Source organism: Ambystoma mexicanum, chromosome 8 (assembly GCF_040938575.1).
Source record: "Ambystoma mexicanum isolate Mex_15411 chromosome 8, UKY_AmexF1_1, whole genome shotgun sequence".
Lineage (NCBI taxonomy): Eukaryota > Metazoa > Chordata > Amphibia > Caudata > Ambystomatidae > Ambystoma > Ambystoma mexicanum.
This window is the reverse complement of record NC_090929.1, coordinates 1262622334-1262645555: the sequence shown is the minus strand read 5'-3', so window position 1 is coordinate 1262645555 and position 23222 is coordinate 1262622334. Positions and strand designations below refer to the sequence as shown.

General features: G+C 48.4%; 1 protein-coding gene across 2 annotated transcripts in view; it reads left to right on the top strand.

Moving 5' to 3' along the window:
* LOC138472955 (uncharacterized) overlaps window positions 1–23222 on the top strand; it is a 202651-nt gene that overhangs the window by 33890 nt on the left and 145539 nt on the right. For both annotated transcript variants that reach the window (XM_069611380.1, XM_069611381.1), the window contains one exon: window positions 16034–16109. In XM_069611380.1, coding sequence (XP_069467481.1) covers window positions 16034–16109 — 76 coding nt within the window. The remainder of the gene's footprint in view (window positions 1–16033; window positions 16110–23222) is intronic.

The following is a 23222-nucleotide window of genomic DNA, read 5'->3' as shown; positions in this document are numbered from 1 at the left end:
CTCTCCCTAGTGCGAAGGCCTCCGATTCCAGATCGTTGGCTACTACCCCGGCCATGGGGGCGTAGTATAGTGCAGACTTCCATCTCTGGGCCATCCCTACCGCTGAGAGGACCTCTCCCATGAATGCCCAGCTAACACTATCAAAGGCCTTCTCTGCGTCAAAGGCCAGCAGCAGAGCCCCCTCGTCACGGGTCACCCTTGAGTTAACACGTGGCGGGTTTTACGCATGCTGTCTGAGGCTTGCCTGTTGTATAAAGCCCGCCTGATCCGGGTGGACCGACGGGTTAGGCATTTCTGTAGGCAGGTTGCCAGAACTCTGGCAAAAAATCTTGGCATCAAGGTTCAGGAAGGAAATGGGTCTGTATGAACCGCACTCTGCTAGATCTCTACCCAGTTTAGGGATTACCGTGATGAGGGCCTGCAGGAAAGTGGGCGGGATCGTGTCTTTGTTTCTGATCTGTATACCCATCTCCCCCTGGGGCCTTTCCCACTTTTAGTCTCTTGAAGGCTGCCTCGACCACCTCCACTGCTATATCCCCCTCCAGTTCCTGCAGTTCCACCTCAGTCAACCGGGGCAGCGGGTGTTCCCCCAAATGTGCCCAGATCTCCTCCACTGATTTCCCTCCCCACCCCCTTGTGTATAGTTCCCTGTAGTAGTCTGCAAAGGAGTCTCTTCCTTTTTATTGCGCACGTTGCCCCCCTAATCCCTGATAGGCCTGACCCTCCTCTCCAGTCTGCATCCCCTGGCTCTACACGCCAGTAGCGTCCCCACCCTGTCTCCCTTTTCATAGTACCTCTGCCGTGTGTATCTCCGCCTCCCCTATGAGGATTGTGTAATGCTTGTCGCTTCTCTCGCATTTCCACCAGAAGGGACTCCCCGTCTTCTCCATCCTGGGTGAGCCTACCCCGTTGGGCCTTCAATTCTGCTTGTATCTTGTTTTCAATGAGCCCTCTTTCCCGTTTGCGCCCGGTGCCCTCAGCTATGAGGAGACCACGGAAGGTGGCCTTTGCTGCCACCCACACTGTCACCATATGTTTCTCAAGAAGCCCTTGAACACTGGGTCCCTCAAGAGTGTCATTGCACCGCCAGTGCGACTATCTGGGGGACAGGGGCAGCAGCCAGCTTGCCCCAAGTAACTCGTGGTCGGACCATGTTATTGCTTCAACCTTTGGGCTTGTAGCCACCCCACCGCCCTCTGAAGTCAAGAGCAAATCAATTCTTGTGTAGGTGTAGTGCAAAGGGGGAGGGGGGGGGGGAGAGAATGTGTATACCCCTGGGTCTGTAATGCTAAATTGTCTTTGGTGATCCCCTTTGGCTCCACCCCTCTCGCCATCCACCAGTCTCATTTGGGATCCATAATGAGGTTGGGATCCATAATGAGGTTGAAGTCACCCCCCAGTATCAATGGCCCCCTCTGCCCATTCATCCATTACCCCCTTAATTTGGGTCAAACCTTATCTGGCCTGAGTTTGGTGCTTATAGGGTGGCTAGGGTGATACGTTCAGCTTCGCAGGTACACTTGATCCCCCGGAACCTCCCCCTTCCCCCAAAGCCTCTCTTGATTTCTATGTTGGAGAGATGGAATGTCTTATTCAGGATACCCACCCCTTCCTTCTTTGAGCTTCTATGGGAGGCCCAGAAGTTGGACCTGATTTCCTTTTCTCTGATGGGTGATTCTTTTCCCCTGTTCATAATGGGTTTCCTGTAGGAAAAGCACCATTAGCTGTTTGCGGAACATATTGCTAGTCAGTGATCTTTTGTTTTGGGAGTTTAGGCCTTGACATTTTAGTAATCCTATCATGCCTTCAACCATTTATCTTTGGAATCTTTTTTCTTTTTTTTTCTTGTTCTTTCTGCTCCTTGGTATAGTTCTGATGTGAGGCCCGCTGGAAAATATGAAACTCTGGTTCGATCAGGCTAGTGTCGTTAATCACCAGGTGGTGTCACTTTAGGTGGCCCTCAGAAGTCGATGATGGGCGTCTGGTTTTTTTGGAACTTGTGGGCTCCCTTTACCTTAGCTTTACCACTGAGCTGTCCCAATCTGTCAGGGGCCTGCGGGGGGTCCCGGGCTGCTTCTTGGCTGACCCATTGAATGTCCTCCTCAGACACCAGGTGGTCTCTCCCACGACCATTCGAATGCCGGGTAAAAGGGGTGACCCCAGCTTCTGACCCACTTTGCCTGTAGCCATCTGGTAAGGTTGCCACACTTCTTCCTCAATAGGGTGAGCGCTGAGAGATCCTGATAAATGGCCACCTTGTCTCCATATTGTATATTACCGAGGTTCCTCACTTTTTCCAGGATCTTGGCTTTGTCCTTGTAGTAGTGTAGCCGTGACGGCACCAATCGTGGGCCTCTGAACCCCCGCCCTCCCCCACGATGCACCCTGTCAAATTTTATCTCGCCAATGTCGTGTGCCTTGTCCTCTAGGCCTTGTGGGCTTTCGCCTTCAGATTCTACTAGGCCAAAAATGCGCAAGTTACTTCTCCTCTCCTTCCATGTCATCCACCTTGAGCCGGAGTTCCTCTTCGCAGCGTTGCATCTCTTGGAATCTAGCTTCCATTTGAGTCTCCAGGAGCGCCGTGGAAAGATGGTTGTTTTTGACTCCCTCCATACAGTCCTCTAGGGTGGTGACTTTAGTTGTGAAGTCCGCCAGTTTAGCACCCATGTCGGTCCTTATTCCACGGATCTCTTCCAGGATCATCTGAATATTCTGGATGGTGCCCAGGTCAGGAGGCGGAGTGGATGGGACCCCCGCCGCCATGTTGCCCTCATTGGCCACAAATTGATATTTAGAGGGGGCCTCTTTCCAGCTCATAGGGTGCCCGTTCTGGATGGCTGTTAATGACCACTGTCTAGCCTGTGGCCGTGGTGGAGCGCCTAGGGGTGTGGGAGGGGGGGTTTGGCCGTTGGTGTCGGCTCCGAGGGTGAGTCGGATCTGCTTGGGGCGGGCAGATACCCCTGTGGAGGTAGTCTCCAGGTGCCTCAGTGTGGCCGCACTGGGTTTGCAGTGGTGGTGTGGATTAGCCCCCCCTGGGGGTGGGGGAAGCACTGGGTGGCTGCCTGTAGGTCAGGCATGAAAGTTGTCTTTTGTGGTGCTCCTTGTGGCATGGCCTGGCCCTAGGTAGTGCCCCCCGGGTAGGGTCTAGCTCTTGAGTGGAGGACTTGGAGGGGGGGGGGGGTTGAACACCGATGGGGAGGTAGGTGAGGCCTCTGTGAAATCCTATGCTGCAGTGCCACCGCTGCCTTGGGGGTCTGGCTTGGCCCCGCCTGTGGGTCAGTGGTGTGGCGAGGTGCCTCAGGCCTTCTCGAGGTGGTGGGGGGGGTCTGAGGCTCCAGGTGCCCCCTTGCAGTGCACACGGCGGCGGGAGGGGGCACGCTCCCGTGTCGGCCCCTTGATGCTCCTTTCAGCCTGGCAGTGAAGGCCAGGCAGGCTCCCCACTGCAGCCGCCCCCACGTGTGCGGCTTGTGGGTCCGTAGGTCTGGTGGAGGCGTTAAGCTCCCATCTAGCAGGGCTGCGCTGCTGCGATCAGAGGGCTCGCCCAGGAGATCGGAACACGGGGCCTTGGTGTCTCCACTGCAGTCCGCTATCCCAGGCTGCGGCCCCCTCCTCTCTTGGGGCGGGCATACTCCTCGGGACGCCGATGCATTTCCTGGTGCCCGTGCGGATCACGGCCTCAGCAGAACTCTCCAGACGTGTAAATCGAGGCTGTGGGGGAGGGGCCGCAAGAACTTTCGGGCGGGCTGTCTCAGCGCAGGGATGTCGCACCTAAGTTGGACTCTGCAGTGGGCCATGGGTTCAGAAGGCGTTGTCTGGGGGGGTCATGTGTGAGATGGGACCCTTACTCTCGTCTCCGTTGATTTTCCCCGGGGATGGGTACGGAGCTCACGGTTCAGGCAGCCATCTTGCCTGCACCCCCTGGTGGCCTCCATAAAGCGACCTTTTAATGGGCTGTGGAAGCTTCACCCTGCTGTAGCCTCTCCTTTCTTCATGGTATCTAAACGTGGCTCTTTTCGCTTTAGTGCACAAGCCAATTGCCTCATATGAAATAAAGGGTACAATATCTGGTAGATCTTGATCCCTGATGTAGGATAAGCGAGATACAGGTCCTTTGTTTAGATCTCTTTAGACCTTTCGCTCCTCGTCCAGACTTCATAACCAAAATGATTATGGACTAGCACATTAACTTTGATTCTGGCCACAAAGGCAGAACCATCACTCTAGATGTGACCAAGGCGTCGAAGTCTTGGTTTGAAAGACTCGCTGAAACAACTGCTTTGGATGTTTCAATAAGGCAGATAAGAATTCCCTTGTTTTCTGTATTGCTGACTGCATATTTTTTTTTACGCTTAAAGTTTTTGGGAAGCATGTACCCATGGAAGACATTTATTTGTAGGGCGGCCACTTGGGCTACCCATTTGTTCTGCAAGCAATATTGTGCTAGCTCAGATGGACATGGTTAATAACTCTACTTATTAAGTGTGGCAATGGCTTGCTTTTGGACAAGTTTCTTTTCATGTGCGCAGCTGACTAATGGTGGACCCTTTTGTGAGCTATCCTCTGACTGGATCAAGTGTATTAAAACAAGTATCCGCTTATGGCTTGTGGCTGGCAAAAAAAAAATATTTGCCAGGTGGAATAGCAACCAGGAGTGCCACAAAACGTGGCAATAAGATTCCAATAGAGAAAAGTAAATCTGGAGACACAAATTCAATAGTTTTGGTGGGAGGGGCTTTGTTCCATGTCTTTAAGCGCGCCTATAACTGCACCTATTGTGCAGGTGTTTCCCATGATGTAATGCCTCCTCGCTTACATGGTCTCGTTTCCCTCCTAGAGAGGGAACCAATGTTTACTTACATTTGAGGAGGCAGTGTAATGAAGAAGAAAAATCTATAATTGGGATGCCAGCTGAAATGTTTGCCTTTAAACTACAGGGACACAAGAAAAGCATTGTTCAGGTTGGTGCCTTTTTATAGTTCCTTTCGGTGAATTTATAAAATGTACCAAAGGCTAAGGTGGACCTGTATTTATAGGCGAAAGGTAGGTAAGTGCTTGTTCTGTTCCACAGAAACAGACCTACTAACCAGTTGGCAGAGGACCCTCTTCCTCACGCCCCTAATCGTTTCAGAGCCCAACAGGACCCTTTGTGCCACTTGGTGGGAAATCAAACGATTAACCCAGTACTCTGACCCCTGAGTACTCAAGGCACCAGGTGCAGAGTGGTTTGACTTGGGACTACCATAAAAGCATCATTGTTTTGGGGTGGGTGCAGCACACTAGGCACCGGTCTTTGCACACTCCCGCACCTGGGTCAATGGTGACCGTGGCTCAGGAAGGAGCAGAGGAATTGGTGCTGACCCCTGTACTTTGAGGTGTAACATGGAGAGGCAACACCTACTGCTAGTAAGAGGAGGCCAGAGGGTGTGGACCAGCATAGGAAGGGCATCCGCCAAAGGAAACGACCAGAGCAAAGTCAAAGAATGCAGGTCCCAGCAAGTATGGCCAAACCTGGTCTTGGAAAATGTTAAAATCTGTAGCAATTCATTGAAGTATCAGATGGGGGCGGCAGGCAGGGAGAGCAGGTGCTTCTAGATCTAGGTCACCTGGCGCCTTCCAGGTTGCTGGTTTTTCCCTACTTAAGGAGCCCTTAGCCTCTTTTCCTTTGCAGATGGGAAGCAGGTGCACAGATGAGGAGCAGGTGCAAGTGGATCTAGGTCACCTGGCCTAAGCACCTCCCACCTTCTTAGCCCTGCCTCTTCCTTCCTGCTCTTAACTATTAGATCAGGGCATCTCCAGCGAAGGGCTGATTAAGGAGGGGGCAATTCCTGGTAGGACCTGTTCGGACCAGGAAAACCAGGGCCCAATCTCGCCCCCCCGACCCCCGCCCCCTTGCTCCGACAGCAGGTAAGCATGCACCAACACGTTTACCCCATCTGTCCCCACAGGCCATCCCCACCCCCTGTGGTCCCCCTCCTGTGATGTTCCCTTGTGCCTCCCCACCATTCTTGCACACAGGTGTTGCCTGTTTTGCTTGATTCTTCTTCTCACCCCCACTTCCAGCCTGTTTCTGCAGGAATCTGTCCTGGTACCTTCTGGTTTTGTCTTGTGGCCAATGCTGGATTTGACTTTTATGGACTTCATTGATTCACGGTGCGTCACCCTTTCTCAACTCTCATGCTGGACTTCCATCTTTTACTCATGGTGGCCCTGAATCGTGCTGTTCCCATCTTCATCTTTGCTTGCAACATTATGTCTTACTACTGACTTCTGCAATTTGTATTCGCTCTCCCCTCTTGCTTCGCCACTTTTTTGACTGCTTACTCTGGTCTCTCCCTCTCTCCCCTTTCCCATCTCCTCCCTTAATTTTTTCTATGCACTTTCTCTATCAGAATTGCCCCTGGACCTAGTATTTTGGCAACCTCATCTGTCTCCTCCCCTTACTTGTCCACCCCTCCCCCTCCCTTCAGCACCATCTGAAATGTTGTCAGGCTGAGTACGATAGTTAATTTCACATCCTTACTGTTCATGGCCTGTAAAAAAATTGTATTTTTCCCTTGTTTCCTTCCTTGCCTTGAAGCGCTTTGAAACGCATTGTGTGTAGTGATAAACTATCATATCAATGCTCTCTCGTATAGATAACACATTAACTCATGGGCTGGCCTGAATCGGCCCGCTATTTGGTCACCAGGCAGACAACTGCTTTGATAGCCAGTGCCCATGCCACTGAATGTCAGAGGTGCTTCTGCTGGAAACGAGCCTAAGCCAGTCAAACCCGTAAGAGTAGAGCTCTGCTAAAAGATTAGCCAATGTTTCCACAAATGCAGCTGTAGGCCTGCCTTTCAATCTTCACAAAGGCATGACCAGAAATGGGCAGGTAGCTTATTTTTACCCTGAACAGCTGCAAACTGGGAACGTGCCCTGAGACGGAGTGAAAATCGTTTTTTCTAATGGGGGTATAAAGGCCCATCAAAGATGGGATACTGAAGTGTATGGGTTACTCTTATGGGGTGACAGTATGAGATTCTTTGTGAAAGGAAAATCAGATGTTATAGGGAATTCAATTGTGGGCAAAAAACGTTTTTGTTAGCAAAATGATTGTTCTACTGCAACTGTATTTTAGTGGCAAAATTATTAACAAAAGACCATGCAAGGAGGTTAATTTGCAAGGTTAAACTGTTCACGTAGCGTTCATCCTTATGGGAAATTAATTTATTTTAAAATGGTACTACAGACTTAAAGGGCTGAAATAATATCACGCCAACACATGACTAACATTCTTCCAAGAACAGGGTACACAAAGGATGCCAACAATTTGGGAATACACAGAATGCAAGGCAACAGAGCGGGGTCTGCAGTTTTTGTTACTGGGGAGGGTGATACTTACAAAATGCACGTGAGTTGGGTAATTTAGACAGCTATCGGGTCTCTGAATAGCTGGGCAACAGGAGTCTGGTCACTGGACGGCGGGATGCATCAGCTGGGCAAAGACTGGTCACTGGATTGTCCCAAAGGGATCAGCCTTTCCTCCTTTCTCCCTGAATTATAGGGCTTTTTGTAGGGGTTTTAGTTCTGGATGGCTGGCTCTGCCTTGATCTGGTTTCTGGGATCTTGCAGGGTGAATTTTGAATGTCTGATCTGGATTTTGAATGTCCTGAATCTCCCTATGCCTCCTGCTTTATATAAGCAGGATGACGACCGAGAACTTTTTACTATTTGGGCGGGAGTAACCTGGACATACCTCGACGATGGGATAGGTCAGGCTGTGGATAGGTCAGGCTGTGGATGTCGACGCCTCCCTCCAAGGGGATTGGTTTCCAGGGAAGTGACATCCGTTTTTAGTCTTTTAAAAAAAAAATGTGCATTGAAAAGAGCCCATATTTTACAAGGAATATGCCAGTACTAGCAGCAACTGTGTGATGCTACTTTGCCCTTTCTACAAATGGGTACACATAAGCCTAACTGTGTCGGGCATTTGATTCACACCAAAATAACATTTTTCTGCCATTCCAGTTCTCCAGGGGCCACAGACACCTCAGTCTCATTCTGTGTATCTAAAAATCCCATAAAGGTTATAATTTCACATCACTACTTATTCAAATTATTGAATTAAATGTCGTAATGAAGTCTTTTCATTCAAAAGGATGGCATTCGTCACTGTAGGGCGGTCCTTCAAATCTCCAGTCAGCCTGCCCCCTGTCAGTTCTGAACAGGGTTACCATAGCACCCTTTGATCCTGGGCAGTTGAAGCTGAGGAGTGGTGTCAAAGGAATTCACACTTCTGAAGCTAACACATGGGTTCTAATGTTCCTTTTGTTCTTTGGAGCATCTCTGCCAGGCAGTCTGAGGCAACCTGTAATTATCACATTTGTCAGTCCATAGAACGGTCCCCCTGCCCTGGCAGTGTCAGATCACAGGGAGGTTCGACATTGGCCTTTCAACCAAACTGTCCAACCGCCTCCTCCAGGCTGTTGAAGTTTTTTTTTGTGAGGAGAGAAAATGTAGAGTACAAAATACCTATACTGTCCAAAAAGTGCAGTTATGTTTCTGTGCATTTTACAGTATTTCCCGTTTAGCTTTCACCATGCCATTTCACTGCTTTTAAAAGCAAGTTAACACAGGTCAATACAGATGTGCTTGGAAGATGGCTTCGTTGAAATTGACAACAGGCAAAGGAGAAGGCTTATTTTGAAGTGCTTTTCCAAAGTGAATGCTAGCCGTGTGGACTGAAATTCCCCGCTTGTCAGACTTTCTTTGACCGCACAATGCTGTTCAGGGATGGATGGCCCTCATTTGATGGTGTTCAACCTGCAATAGATGGACATGGCTGTTTTTGACTAGAACCATGTTTTTGACTAGAACCATGTGATGGTTAAAGATGTAGCGCCAGTGCAAAGTAGTTTTAAACGCAGGACATTTTCTTGCGCAGTTTTCAGCTATTGAGATGACCACACAGCAGCCATTCTGCCTTTCTTTTTGGATTTACATGACGACAATACATGCAGCCATTCTCAGGGGGCAGGGGGTGCTGTTTCATCTTGCCCCATATGTGCTCAGTAGACAGTGCAGCCATTATTTCTCTAACTGCTACAATGCAGTATTGTGTTGCAGTGGATTTCTGTTGGGCTGGTAAATGTACCCCACAGGATCCACAATTAGATGTAGTAATCAAGTCCTTACTCATGCACACAAAGGAACCTACCATTCCTCTCCTTCACCCACAACTCTTAACATCTCGTCTATAAAAGACTTAACCAACAGCATATACCTTGGAATACCTGCTCAAGAAATTGCATTACATCCAAAATGCATGAGCCGGCCTATTATGAATGTCGTTCAAAACTATGTGCATAACTCTAAGCAATCCATAGCAAATTAACACAGTTCGTAAAAAAGAAAACTGCCATTTACCACCCGACCAACTCTGATCAATCAACGACACCCCCTGGAAGTGAAAGCATACACGAGAAAGAAATTGGTGGTGTTGCTTTCTCTCACTTGTCAGAAAAAACCTGGTACTCTCTCCTGAAATAAATATGCAGTATGAAGGGCCACCTAAAACTACTTAAAACCCTTTTTCTTCAGAACCAGATGGAAACGAATGAAATTGCTGGCACCTCATAAAAAAATGCGCATCAACGAGTACATGCATGAGGAGAAACATCGGGAGGGAAGGAAGCCAAGATATACCAACCCCCATGTAATAACCCTTAACTGAGGCATCCTTAACAGGAAGGGTACCTATGCTGTAGAAGAGCATAACCTAAACTGGCAAACACTGGAGCCCCCTAACACGCTTCAGGGGCGGGGACGTGTAACACAGATGCACAAAGCGAGGAGGTAATATGGAATGACCCACTAACCGACTGCTGAAACCTCAACTTAATGCCGTCCCTTCTCAAACGCTAAACGCATCTATTGCACAGCAGCAAAAAGTCTCGCACCCACACACCATACTTAGTGACCGGTGTTAAACCGAAATTAATCTGTCAGCAGCACATCACAACCCTTGCTCTGTCTTTTTCCCCACTATGCCCTACTATCCCATGATACCCTCCTTCCTTTCAGATAGGCCAGAGCGCCAATCTGGTGGTGATGGTGTGTGGTATAAATGACCTTTAACATGGACTAGTCCTGGAAGAGGTCTGCAGTGCAGCGATATACTTCACCATTTGGTGCAAGGGCAGAGCCTTTGTCGTCTTTGGGGGTTCTTTGGCTTTGGAACAAACTCCAACGTTTAACTAAGGTATGGTGTAATATTCCCATTTTCACACATCTTTGAGCAGGGGCATTTACTGTTTGTTTTTTGTGGCTCTGGGTAGTCATGCTCCCAATACAGGGAGACTTGTTCACCTTTTCTGTTGTAGCCCAAACATCTTAGTTCGGTGCTGCAGAAATAAATATATAAATGACTTGTTAAAATGGATTTCTAATCTCTGGCCTTGTTGGGTGAACAGGGGGCGCTTCTGGGAAGATAGCCAGACCGATTCACATTTGCTTGGACATCGGTCAAGGCTAAATGTCAGGAGTGAGGGTGATCGGGGGTCTGTAATGAGTGAGCACAGTGGAACAAGAATTGCAATTCTAGTAGGATACCAAAAAATACTATTAATTATAGTCCCAATAACCCACTCATCAATTAAATGCAATAGTGAAACCTCACAAGCAACACACTATCTACACTCACTGAAGTCTGTGCAAGAAAGCTACTAACTCCACCAATACCTGCACAGAAAAAGGGTGCTTAATTTATATAGCACTAGTCCAGCCCTAAATTAATGGAGCCTTGCGTGCAATGCATGCAAACATTTCACGAATTACTTCATAGTCCTTTTCTCTTTCCTGCTCTTTAAGAACGGGGTGAAATGGCCTCCAAGAGTTAGGAGGTTCTGCTACAACGAACAAAGGGTCTGCTACAACAAACAAAGCTGTTCCTTTCGGGGGGGCTTTAGGAAGCAAATACTGAAGAGCAGACAAAAATAACAATGTGTTTGCATGAACAAAGGGCAACTGGTAAGTGAATTCACTGCTAGCTGCCCTTAGCTTGGTTTTGGTCCATACTTGGCAGGTCTGAGGTTAGATTTACCGCCCTTGGGGAAACTCGTGCATACCACTCGGACACACTGGCACCAGTTCGTGGATTGGGACCAGACAGTCCCAGCCAACATCCTGGCAGCAAACTCACAGTAGGCCGCCAAAATCCTCTGCTTTCCGGGCATTAGTCCATATAAGTATTTTTATGCTTAAGGCTTCACTGCAGTGTCAAAAAACAGGTCTGATACAAAAGTAAAAGGTCCATAGAAATGGAAGGAAAGGCGCAGTAAAGGGGAATCTTTCCTAACAGAGCTGTGTTAGTCACTGCAGTGGTGGACAAAAGGTAACCTGTTAAGGGGTAAACCCTTTCTCAACCCTGCCATAGAGGCCACTGTAACAAGACTCTTCCCTTTCACAGTGGGGAGCTCATCGACACCAAATGGTGCACGGCACGTGAACAGGCTCTAACCAAGAAACATTTCAATTTTCTGCAAGCCTTTCAAAACCAGCTATTGGACACGGTCCTATTCCTCACAGAATGCACAGCCGCCATGCATAACAGGGCGGTATGCCCACTGTCAAAACTTGCACAGATTGGTCTGTGGTCTGTCTGGCAGATGTGCTATGCTGAGCTTTTCAAAACAGTGGCAGTAGTTTTCCAACAGTGGGGTCATCCAGACATGGATTACTTGGCAACACAAGGATGCAAAATGCCGCGATTATGTATCCAGGTTTCACCTGACGGTTCAAGGGGAACGCACTGTAGATGAATTGGTCACGGAAATGTGCGTGCGCTCTCCCTGCCCACTGCTTTTTTATGCACAAAATAATCCACACACTGCACCAGATCTCTCCATGATCCCAAAAGCTCCAAGACCTGGTTCTTGCAGCTATTCAACATGTTAGTCTGCCCACCAGTCAAACTACCAAGCCCTTGCAACATGCTGTTGCTACATCCATGGACAATGTGCCATCCACATCCTCACACTCCTTAGCATGGCTCCTGAGGTCCTAGTTTTCCAAGACCTTGCCATTTCAATAAATGGAAGCAGTTTGTAATGTCGGATGTGTAATATTCTCATTATTGCTCATCTTTCCATATTGTACACTACCTGCTACACTTGCTAAACTCGTGTCTAGTGTCAATTTGCTTAAAGTACATCTGGCAGTTCTGTTTACACTACCTCTCTAAGCAAGGCTTCTTGGTGGACCGTTCACTTGTGAAAGCCCCCCCCACTGGAAGGGGTTAATAGAATTTAGTCCTAGCTGCATAAAGCAAGCTTCAAGCAGATCAAGCTACAAGACTGTTTCTCGTTTCCATTACTTCATACGCAGTTGGTTAACTACACACTCTTTTCAGTCTGACCCTTTGTCACCATACACAAGAATACAGGTGTTTTAAGAACAGCACTTTTTTTTCTTTCTCCTAAATGTATTTCAAAATGTCACATCAAAACTGCCAGCTTTCTTTGGAAATCCTCTGGAGAAAGAGCCCTCCATATGCTTATCAGGTGAGTGGTGATACTATCTAAATAATGAGCAATTCTTCATACCACTTGCTGCAGGTGTAGCTTTGTGCGACACAGAACTAAAATCCAACCCCCGGGCCATGTGAGGAGGTTCCTCCTCGCGGCCCAGAGGTTGGATTTCCTTCAGTTTCACATCAGCACCCGTAATGCATGCTGACGTGAAACAGTAATTTTTCACTGCAGTGAAAACAGAAGGTAAGTTTACTTATTTTTCTACCTCAATCTGCGGTATTATTGTGGCGGTCAGATTGAGGGAGGTGTTGTTGGGAAGGGGAGACTCTTCCCCTTTCAATGATTTTGTTTTTTTGCGTCGCTGGGCACGGCTAGAGCGCTCGATCTGTGCCTAGCAATGACACTAGACCACCATGGATCTGTCAAGTGGGTGGGCTGCTTACTATGTGTGCCCTGGCCCCCAAACATGGGGCCACACATTGGCCACCTCTGGGGGCAGATGGTGGCCATCAATAAAACTAGATTTGGGTGGGGAGGCCATGGGGATTGTTTTATGAAGGGGGGGGTCCCCCAAGTGGAGTGGGGCGGCTCATGTAGCCTTCCCTGGGGGCAGATTTCTGCCCCTAGGAAGGGGTACATGAGATGAGTTGGGGGGGGGGGGGGGGGGGGGGGTTACCAGTGGTTTAGCCTTCTCCCTTTGCACCCAGGTAGGTGCACCCACACATGAGGTACCGTTTTCATCGGCACCTGTGGGAACATGTGAAGGTAGGACATTTGTAGTGGTGTTCGAACATTTGCTGCTGCACTTTGGCACACCACCTTATCGTTTCCCAAATGTGACCTAGATTTAGTCGCTGCTTTAGGAACTATACACTTCCGTTACCTGCACAAGTCACTTAGCTTTCAAAAGGTCTGCCTGTGCTCTGTCCAAAAATGTATGCCATTCCTCACCACATGTGTTTTTCTTTACACGTGCAAGTACGTCTGTTCAGGATGTAAGCATAGAAAGCCTGTGTAACATGGCTCATGGTGTTTGGTTTGTGGTACTGGAAGAGTCAGGAATGTAGCGGGGCATTGCATTTTTTCAACATTCACAGAAGCCATTGTACTTTTCAGAAATGTATGCTTTTTTTTTTTCTTCCCATTCGGCTTTCCTACCCTGCTCTTCCATGCCCGTCCACGCATGTCCTATTGGGGTGGCGGGGGTCAAAATTGGCTAATTTTCACAAAACGGCTAGTAACCGATCAAATGTTGTTTTATTTTTTATCACTCAACCTGTTCTTGAAAGCCTGGAAAATGGCGAATTCGGCACAGCAAATCATTTTGTGCCTAGCTCTTAAAAGGAAAAAAACCACACACTTCTATGTACACTTTATTGGCATTTTCTGAAACGCCATCCCTCCCCCGCCCCCCAATGCCCCAACCTTCTCCTTCTGGTTATTTTCTCGCCCCTCCACCCCCCCCCCCCCCCCCCCCCCCTCCCTTAAGCAAACAGATTCCTTGGTGGCGTTATGACTGCCTACATGTGGGAAGAAAAGGGGCCATGTTTGGCCGAGATATCTCATGTAACAGTTACAAGGGATTGAATGGCATCACACGAAATCCCCAAAAAAGGTCTTGGCAGTTAAGGTGTTAAACTGCTTCCATTTACACCCAAAGCACACGCAACTCTGGATACAGTGCAACTTCAGCATTCATCACAAATGTTCCCCTAGAGGCATTTTGTAAAGCAGCAACATGGAGCTCAGTGCACCCTTTCATACTGCACTATTGTGTAGATATACAAACAAGCTGATTCCCAAGGTCAGGTGGTGTAATAACCACCCTCCTGTTGGTCCTTGCAAAGTGTTAGAAGCAGATCTACTAGCCTCGGAAGACCTCTGATGCGTTCACATACGTCAACCCTTCCTCCCCTCTTTGGAGTGAATTGAAGGTACATAGTTCTCTTGCACCCCTCTACTCTGACTTCATGCTTCATGTCAGAAATAAAACCATCCTTGATGTGTGCAGGACCATGGGTAGAGAACACATCACACTAGGGATGGTTGGGGTCTCCTTGTAGCACTCAAATATTTTTTACAATAGTCAAAAAGGAGTGCAAGTCGTTTCAAGAAGTAATGCCATTTTATTCGGGGCCCCAGATGCTGCTGGGATTTGCCCTTAACGTGAAATCGCTTATAGATGGTAAAAGAATTGGCATTCTGCAATTGTGACATATAAAAAAATCTCCCATACAAATGCTTGGTTCTTGCACTTTGAACTTGTGTAAAACTGTACATTACGCTTGATCATTGGGTTCATGAACCTTCCCACACCGCCCTCAATTGCAATAATGTGACTTCATAATCCACCCACAAATCAAAATTATGATTTACAACATTTGAGATGACCAGCAGAATTATTCTCCAGCATTGGATCTTTCATGGATTCACATGCTTAGAATATTCCCCGTCGTCAGACTGGGAATATTCTAAGCATGTGAATCCATGAAAGATACCAACGCTGGAGAAATGGAGTTACAGGTAAGAAACTACTCCCTTCTGCCCTGGTTGCTTCAGCCATTCAATTGAATGGCTACCCATCACGACACCATCAGGGCCTCCACCCATGGACATACTTTTAAATTGCATATTGGGCACATTCTAAAACGCTTCCCAGGGAAAATGGTCTGCGGGCGATTTGAAACAGTTGTGGGTCTTTCCGGCTTCACTAAAAAAATCACATTTAAAAACCATTTTTTTATTCATAAAATGGTCATCTACTCCTTTTACCGGCAAACCAGGACTCGCATGCTCTTGTGCTATGAGCCGTCTGCAGTGGCCTTTGAGGAAAATGCTCACCCGTTTAAAACCAAGCAGGCTTTTGGGGCTTTTTTTTTTTTCCTGCTCTTTATTCAACTAGGTTATTATACTTGCATGTGCTCCAGGATTCGTTTTATTAAGCTTTTAATTTTGCAGATATGCAATTGGGCCCCTCCTCCGAGTGCCACTCTCTCAGCTAAGTGCGTTCCTTCATACTGCACTGGGCTTGCTTTTTTATTACAATAGTATTAGACATGCCATCTTGACAACCCAATTCGAGTCGTGCAATACTTTGCACCTACCACTAGATGTCGGCTTATGCAAAGCATGTTATCTAAGCGGATACAAGCATCCATGAATATTACAGGTATGCAATATCTGATGACCCTCTTCATATTTTGGTGCATCAGGATTAGAAGATGGCGGATCAGTTTTTGAATAGCAAAGATTTGAAGAGGGTATCTAGTGAGATGTTTTTTCTGGAAGTGTGTTTGGGACTTGCTTTGGGATCTAGAGAATACCCAAATTCAGCAGCTGAACAAATGTGTGTAAAAGGATGCATAGATCTTATAAGCTGGCTGACAAAATGTTGTCCCTGTGCCAGTTGCCCAAAAAATGCAGGGAAACTATTTGAGGTACTGTTTATTTGTGATTGACTTAATATTAATTGTAAAAGGATATGTTGGCTTGCAGTTTAACTTTTTTTTTCTTCTTTACAGATGGCGGGGACTACAAGCAGTTGGTACTCGCATGGAGGGAACTCGATTCATAGCTTTCAAAGTGCCTTTAAAGGGGGTATGTGTTTATGCTGGCAATAACCTTTTAAACTAGTGTCTTTAACAGGAATTCTGCATCCTACTAACATTAATCTGTGAAATTCAGGACCCCTCGACAGATGCTCAAATGTCAGTTTCCCTAGAACATTATCCGTACCATGAGACTTACTTGGGAAGGATTTTGTTCAAATGGCAGTCTGTGACGCAATCTAATATGTGCAATCCCCAGTGGACTTCCATACTGAAGATTTCTGTGCTCGTCCATATGCGTGATCAAGTTTCTGGGATAATTTCAACTCCATTCCTACTTTGCAATGTATGGTAGCTGCTGTTCGAGAGAGATTTCTAAAATGTGACCTGCTGGACAGATTTCAGGTGGCCGCCCTAGTTTAGTTTTCCAAAGTCCAACTGGTATGGGACTTTGGAAGACTTATCTCTTGGTATTAGGGACCCACATCTTAATATAGGCATGTACTACACAAGTCGGTAGAGCGGCTGAGCAGCCAGGCTCCTCTTGGGAGGGAGTTGTGAGCTGTAGAGCAGTACAATGAAATCAGTTAGAGGTATAATTATGGAGACACAGGTATACTAGCAAATCTAAAATGCAGGCACTAACATTACATGTCTTATAATATAAGAAACAATAATGCAGGCGAGTAACTTTTTCCAAGCTTTACATGGCCCTTATCACCTTGAGCTGGGAGCGAAGTTTCTGAGTTAAGCAGAACACGCTTTAGCAGCTGGTTATATTGTTATACTCATTAGGGGATATAGGACCGTTTCCTAGCAAGAATGGTTCACCAATTTAAAACCTATGTAGGAACCAGCATTGCCAAAGCCAATAGGATCTCATGGGCCTTTTGGGAAACCAGGACAGCCAAAGTCGGGCAGTTTCAGTTCTGACGCTGATCTTCAAAGGAGAACCAGTCTGTTTCTTTAAGAGACACAGGCGCTCAAGGGGACCTTACTGGGGGGTGGGGGGCACAATTACGAAGGCCTGCACAAAGGAGCTGAGGTCAACTCTTACTTGAAGATGGCACTTCTCAAGGCAGGAAGCACATAAAATGGCATGAGCTAATTGCAACCCAAACCCCACATTAACTTGAAAGTGAAGAAGAAACTGTAGCTGGCTTCCTTATAGGTGTAATGTTGCAGACCCTGATTCTGCTCCTTGGTTGTGGTCTTCAGCCTTCTGTGTCAGCACTTGGTAGAAGGGGGTTGGTCTGCAGCAATGGGTTCCTCTCACTTCAGCAGCACTTTTTTGGTGCCTTTTTGTTAGAGCCAAGAAGAAACTAATCTCCGGTCGGATTCTCCTCAGTGACTGTCCTGAGCACAGGTGGGGGGACTCTTATTCTTGCCTCTGGAGGTCCACATAGATGCCTGCGAGTTTCAGCCTGATTTGATCTTTCGGAAGAAGATGCACGCTGTTTGGGTCCTACAGCTCAGGAAACGAAGGTCTTGAGGCTATTAGTCCCACCAGCCTAAGGGAGGAAGTCTGCCTTGGCACGTCTTCCTTGTTGATGTGAAAATGATGGCATAGCTGCAAGGCTTTACCAAAGCTTTTGCAATCCTTGAAGGTGCTTCTGGCTTCTCTGCTCATCTTCTGCTTTGGATTCCTTGTTCCAGTGGTGGACTGTAGTCCCAAAATCCTTGCCTTTATGCTGGATCCTAGTCATTCACACACTCTTGAGCTGTCCATCACCTGGGGGTTTGGGGGGGGGGTTGGCTTCTGCATGCCTCTAAGAGTGCTCAGAGTGCCTGTTCTCCTGGGAGGACCCTGTATGGATGTCTGATGCTGAAGAAAAAGCTTTGTGTGACCAATATATCTGGTCTTCGAATTATCACTGTTGCGAGAAGCCACTACCCTATTCCTTTCCACTTCAAACGGCTGGCTGTGCGCAGGCGCCAATGGGAGTGCCTGTCCACAGGCAACTAAAACTCCTACGTATTAAAGGTAACTTGGCAGAAAGCTTGTTTGCTCGCTTGGTTACCAACTCTGGGTACAATTGAACTATTTATACAAAATGTGCTCTGGAACCTGTAAACAAACTCTGATGGGGGTGCATATCTGCACCCCTCATTTTCACGCTGGTAAAAAACAGGATGGCCCTGGCTACCCCCTGTCCCCCTCCTCCGCCTTCCAGTGCCGTTTAACTCGCCTCTACTTGGACTAACTGAGCTTTCTCCACTCTTTAACGAGTAAGGTACACCAGCGGAGGGACCTAGGGAGGTGGATAGTAAACTATCACGGGAACATGTCGACGAAGGTGGGGTGTGCTCAGTGGTTCCTCTTTGGACTCGCCACCGGTCTTTCTGCCAGATCTCCCTCGCCCTGTCCCAATATCTTCAGGGACTGGGTGAGGAGTGGGAGGAGTCCTTCACGTTGACACACTGGCCGGGGAAGTCAGGTGAAGGGGGCACAAGGATGATTGCTTTCATTAAGAGCTGCAGGTCCATACTGCACTCCTGCGAGAAAGTACGGCATAAGCGACTGTCCTCAGCAGAGTGCCCAATACTTTTTAAAAAAGTGAGCTTGTTTGCAAATCAACAAGCACTGATACTGCCCTGCATGACTTGGAAAATATGGGAGCCAAGCCAATAATCGGGCACAGTATCTTTTTTGGAGTTGTTGGTTAAGGAGGGGCGAGACATAAGCAAGATCATCACCTGTTCTCAAAGAGGGACGAAGGGTTCGATCCTCACCACGTAATAGGGAGAAAAATGAAAATCTAAAATGTACCTTTTTTGGGAAAGAAGGAAAGCCCTCTATACCAACACTAGCAGAAGAGCTAAAACAGAAGGCTTGGGGGGGGGGGGGGAGGGGAGCGAGAAAAAGTGGACATATAGAAAATAAAACCTGCTGCAGGTAGAGCCAAACAAACCAGAGTGGGGGAGGGGTTTATTAATTCTCCAAGTAAGTGGAGAAGGACAAAGGCCCCAAACACCTTGCCCCATACCCATTGAGTAATTGTAAAATAACTAAGGAAGGGGACATCAACCCAGTTGAAACAGGGAAAAGCCATGCAACGCTCAACATCCGAGATGTATGGAGGACACTACTTCCGCGCAAACGGAATATACCCACTACTCCTCAGTGCATGATAGTTCCTCCAGAATTGACATATTGCTATTGTCAAGCAGAATGCTGGGCAGGGTGGTGGAAACACAAAAATACTTGCTCGAAATCTGTCGGACCATGCCCCAATCATGCTATCCCTGGAACTGGAAGTACCTACCCCTACCATTAACACATGGCGATTCAAGTCTGCTGCCCTGCAGGATATTGTGTTTAAGGCAGACATCCTTACTGACATCCAGTCCTACTTTGAGCATAACACACCCCAGTCCACTACCATGGGAGTCCGATGGGACGCCTTCAAAGCCTTTTTCAGGGGAATGTCCATATCTAGGGAGGCAGTGCTCAAGACAATAAGAGCAGCCCTCGGCCGCTCCGAAGCCAGACTATGAGTGGGCACATCCAACATCAGTTGACCCTGCTGCCGCAATGAACATGCCACTAGGGAAGTCCAATACTTTAGCCGTCCACAAGCCACGTGGAAGTATGGCGAGGGTGATGGACCCGGCAAAACACTGGCTGCTCTGACTAGGGGAGAGTGGGGCCAGACTCGGATGCCCGGGGTGCAGTACAGTGGTCCGACCAGCAGATCTTGGAAGTCTTTACAGACTTCTACACGAACCGATACTCCCAACCCCCCCGAACATAGTGAACCCCATATGAGGGGATCTCCTGGAGCAGATAACCACGATGTGTATCTCACCCGCAGCCAGAGACAACTAGATTTCCCCAATCCTACTAGACGAAATAGTCGAGGCTATATCCAGTCTCCCTAAGGGTAAGGCGCCGGGCCCCGATGGGAGCACAGCAGAATTCTACCAGGAAAACGTAGCCATACTGGCCCCCAAACAACTTGAAGTATGGGATGAGTCGCTCTGGCTAGCGACCCTTCCTCCAACACTACGCGAGGCCGTCATAACGGTGCTACTGAAACCCAGCAATGAGTGCGGATCCTACAGGCCCCTCTCGCTAATGAATCTGGACACAAATCTTCACCAAAGTAATGGGTGGGGGGAGGGGGGGGGGAAATACCTGGCTACGGCACAGTAGGCTGAGGCCAAAATGACGCGATGGCGCTCCCTTCCACTGTCACTTGCCGGGGGACTCACTTATCAAGATGGTACTGCTCCCCAAGCTGTTGTACATATTCAGTAATGTGCCTGTCTGGCCAGGGAAGAACTACTTTACAAGACTGCACAAATTGTGCGCACAGTTCTTATGTCATTCTGGTGCTGTGCACAAAAAGTGGTCTGACATGGCACTCCCCTACGATAGAGGGGGGGGGCGGGGGGGGGGTTTACTGCCCCCTGACCTGCTGCAGTACTGGCTCGCGGCGCAATTTGCTTCTTGGTGGCCCCATGTTAAGCTGGAAATTCTGGCGGCAGCAGACACTAACGTAATGTCATTAATACTACAGCTGCAGTACGTACCGGACTCGCCCATTGACCTGGTCGGAACCACTGTGCATGCATGGGGTACAATATTCGAGGCTGGTCCCGAACAGCAGCCATACTTCAAGTGGCTCCCCGCCTAGAGATTTCCCGGGCTGGAACCCACACATGACACAGCCCTGGCGCGACACTCGGAGGCCCTGGGGTACCTTGCTCTAACAGACTTCTAACCGGATAGGCAGTTTATAACACCACAGACATAGAGACCGGGCCATTCAGGTTCAGCATTGGAATTTCTGCAATTCTGTACACTTCGTGCCGCCTTCCGAGCTGCTTGTTAGTTTTCCTAACAAACCCCCGGACTCCCCAGGGATTTCCAACATTGCTAACTTGGGCAGCGCCCGTGTGGTGGTCACTTCACCGTACAAGCTTTTGCTGATGGGTGCCCTGACCCGACCCTCCAGGGCCCATGATGAATGGGCGTCCAAGCTAGACGTCCACACTGACCACTTGGTGTGTGAGCACATTTTCCCCCATAAGTCTCCCTCAACTTTCACTACTGAACCATACAATACAAATTGTTAAATGGACTGTATTATACCCCGCACAGGATCTCCACGTTTGCTCGGACTGCCCTGCAACCCTGCCCTCGCTGTGGTACGGAGGGTGCCGATCATTTACACATTCTGGGAGTGCCTGAGGTTGGTGGAATTCTGGGGCAAGATCCTGGAAACACTATCTGAAATTAGTGATACTGTTATTGACCCAGACACGATGGGTGTTTTGTTTGCGGAGTGGCAGGCTGAGGAGGCTAAACGAATGGCCACATTTCTGAATGTGGGCTGCATAGTGGTCAAGAAGTGTGTTCTACAGAACTGGAAGAGCTCTTCTCCCCCTCATTCCAGAAGTGGTTAACCCTACTCACCTGGTCTCATAATTGTGAAGAGGAGTACCTTAGTATGAGCCCAGCTCGCTCTTGCCCTAAAAACACTTGACTGCTTTCAACAGTTACCTTCATGTCCTGACAAGACCTCCTCCGTAGGTGGTTCCTCCCAGACCTCTAATATGCTGACGCATTATGATACACTGATGCCTTACTCCTCACCTGTAAAATCACTTTTTCTACCACTTTATTCATTTATGCATGTATTGAACTCGGTTGTAGGTGAAAAGATCGCAAAGATTGAATGCCCTTTTTTTCAAAACCAAAAGCACCGAAAAGGTTTTTTTCCCATAACCCCCTATTTTCTTTATGCATATCAAACTAAATATATAAATAAAACACATTCGACCCTTTTTTTTCGGTCCTTTGGCTGGACACCATTGAACTCGCTGGTTGCTCTGATGTATGTGTATGCTATATGCCTCTGTCAACAAATAAAAGTTTAAAAAAGGCCAGAGCATGGGGGACACATTCTCATTCCCCTGGGACGGCCCGTTTCTGTATGCATTCCCTCAGTTGCTTCTATCAACTCAGACGGTCACGCTGCAGGATGATCCTCATCGCACCAGTGTGGCCCAGGCAGATCTGGTACCCGGACCTTCTAAGTATGTCACCGTCCCCTCCAGTCCAGCTTCCAGTCGTCGCAGATCTTCTCGCCAGGGAAGGAGACGCAATTTAGCACCACAACCCAGGATCGCTGAACCTGAAGGCCTGGCTCCTGCAGCATTAGAGTTGGGGGGGCTGTGATATCACAGCGCACTGCAAGGAGGTGCTTGCCGTAGCCAGAGCATAGTCTAATCAAATGCTACGATAATGGAGGAGGTTCACCGTTTGGTGCCGTGCACGGAAGATTGACCCTCTACGAGCCATGGCTCTGCAGGTACTACTGTATTTGTTGGCAAAAGCAGGACTGGCCCATGCCTCCATCAAAGTTCATCTGGCGGTTATCTCCTGCTACAACAGAGCTCCGCGACGGTCCTCATTCTGGTCACACCGCCTGGTTTAGGAGTTCGTCAAAGGACTGTTCCGTCCGTTCCCGCTGGTGAATGCTCCAGCCCTGGCATGGGAACTGAATGTGGTGCTGACAGGCTCATGGGCCCTCCATTCGAACCTATGCAGACAATGAAGTTCTTGTTGTGGAAGACTGCGTTCCTTGTGGCCATCACCTCTGCACTATGAGTGTGAGATTCAGGCCCTGTAAACCACCTTATTTGACTTTTCATGACTCAAGGGTGATGCTGCGGACGCACCCCTCCGTCATGCCCAAGGTGCCATCAGACTCATCTAAAGAAGCCCTTGGTGTTGCCTGTGTTTTTTCTGACTCCTTCGCCGGCCGAGATCACTTTGCACTTGCTGGATGTGGCTAGAGCGCTGAAGTTCTATGTGGACCGCACGAAGAGTTTCCGGGAGACCTCGCGTTTTGTGAACTTTGGCCCAGTGAACCATGGGAAGGCCCTGCCCAAGGCTTCCATTTCCAGGTGGCTCTCTGCTGTATCACCCACTGTCACCGGTTGGCAAACCGACTGTTCCCTGGCCGTCAGAGCCCATGCCACCAGAGCAATTGCTGCAGCTATGGCATTCCTGTCTGGTGTGCCCCTGCTGGACATCTGCAGGGCTGCTACGTGGACGCACACCTTCACGAGATTCTACTGTCGACAGGGATTCCAGGGAGGAGTCCAGAGTTGGCCAAGCAGTGCTGCACAACCTGTTCGCTTGAAGGTG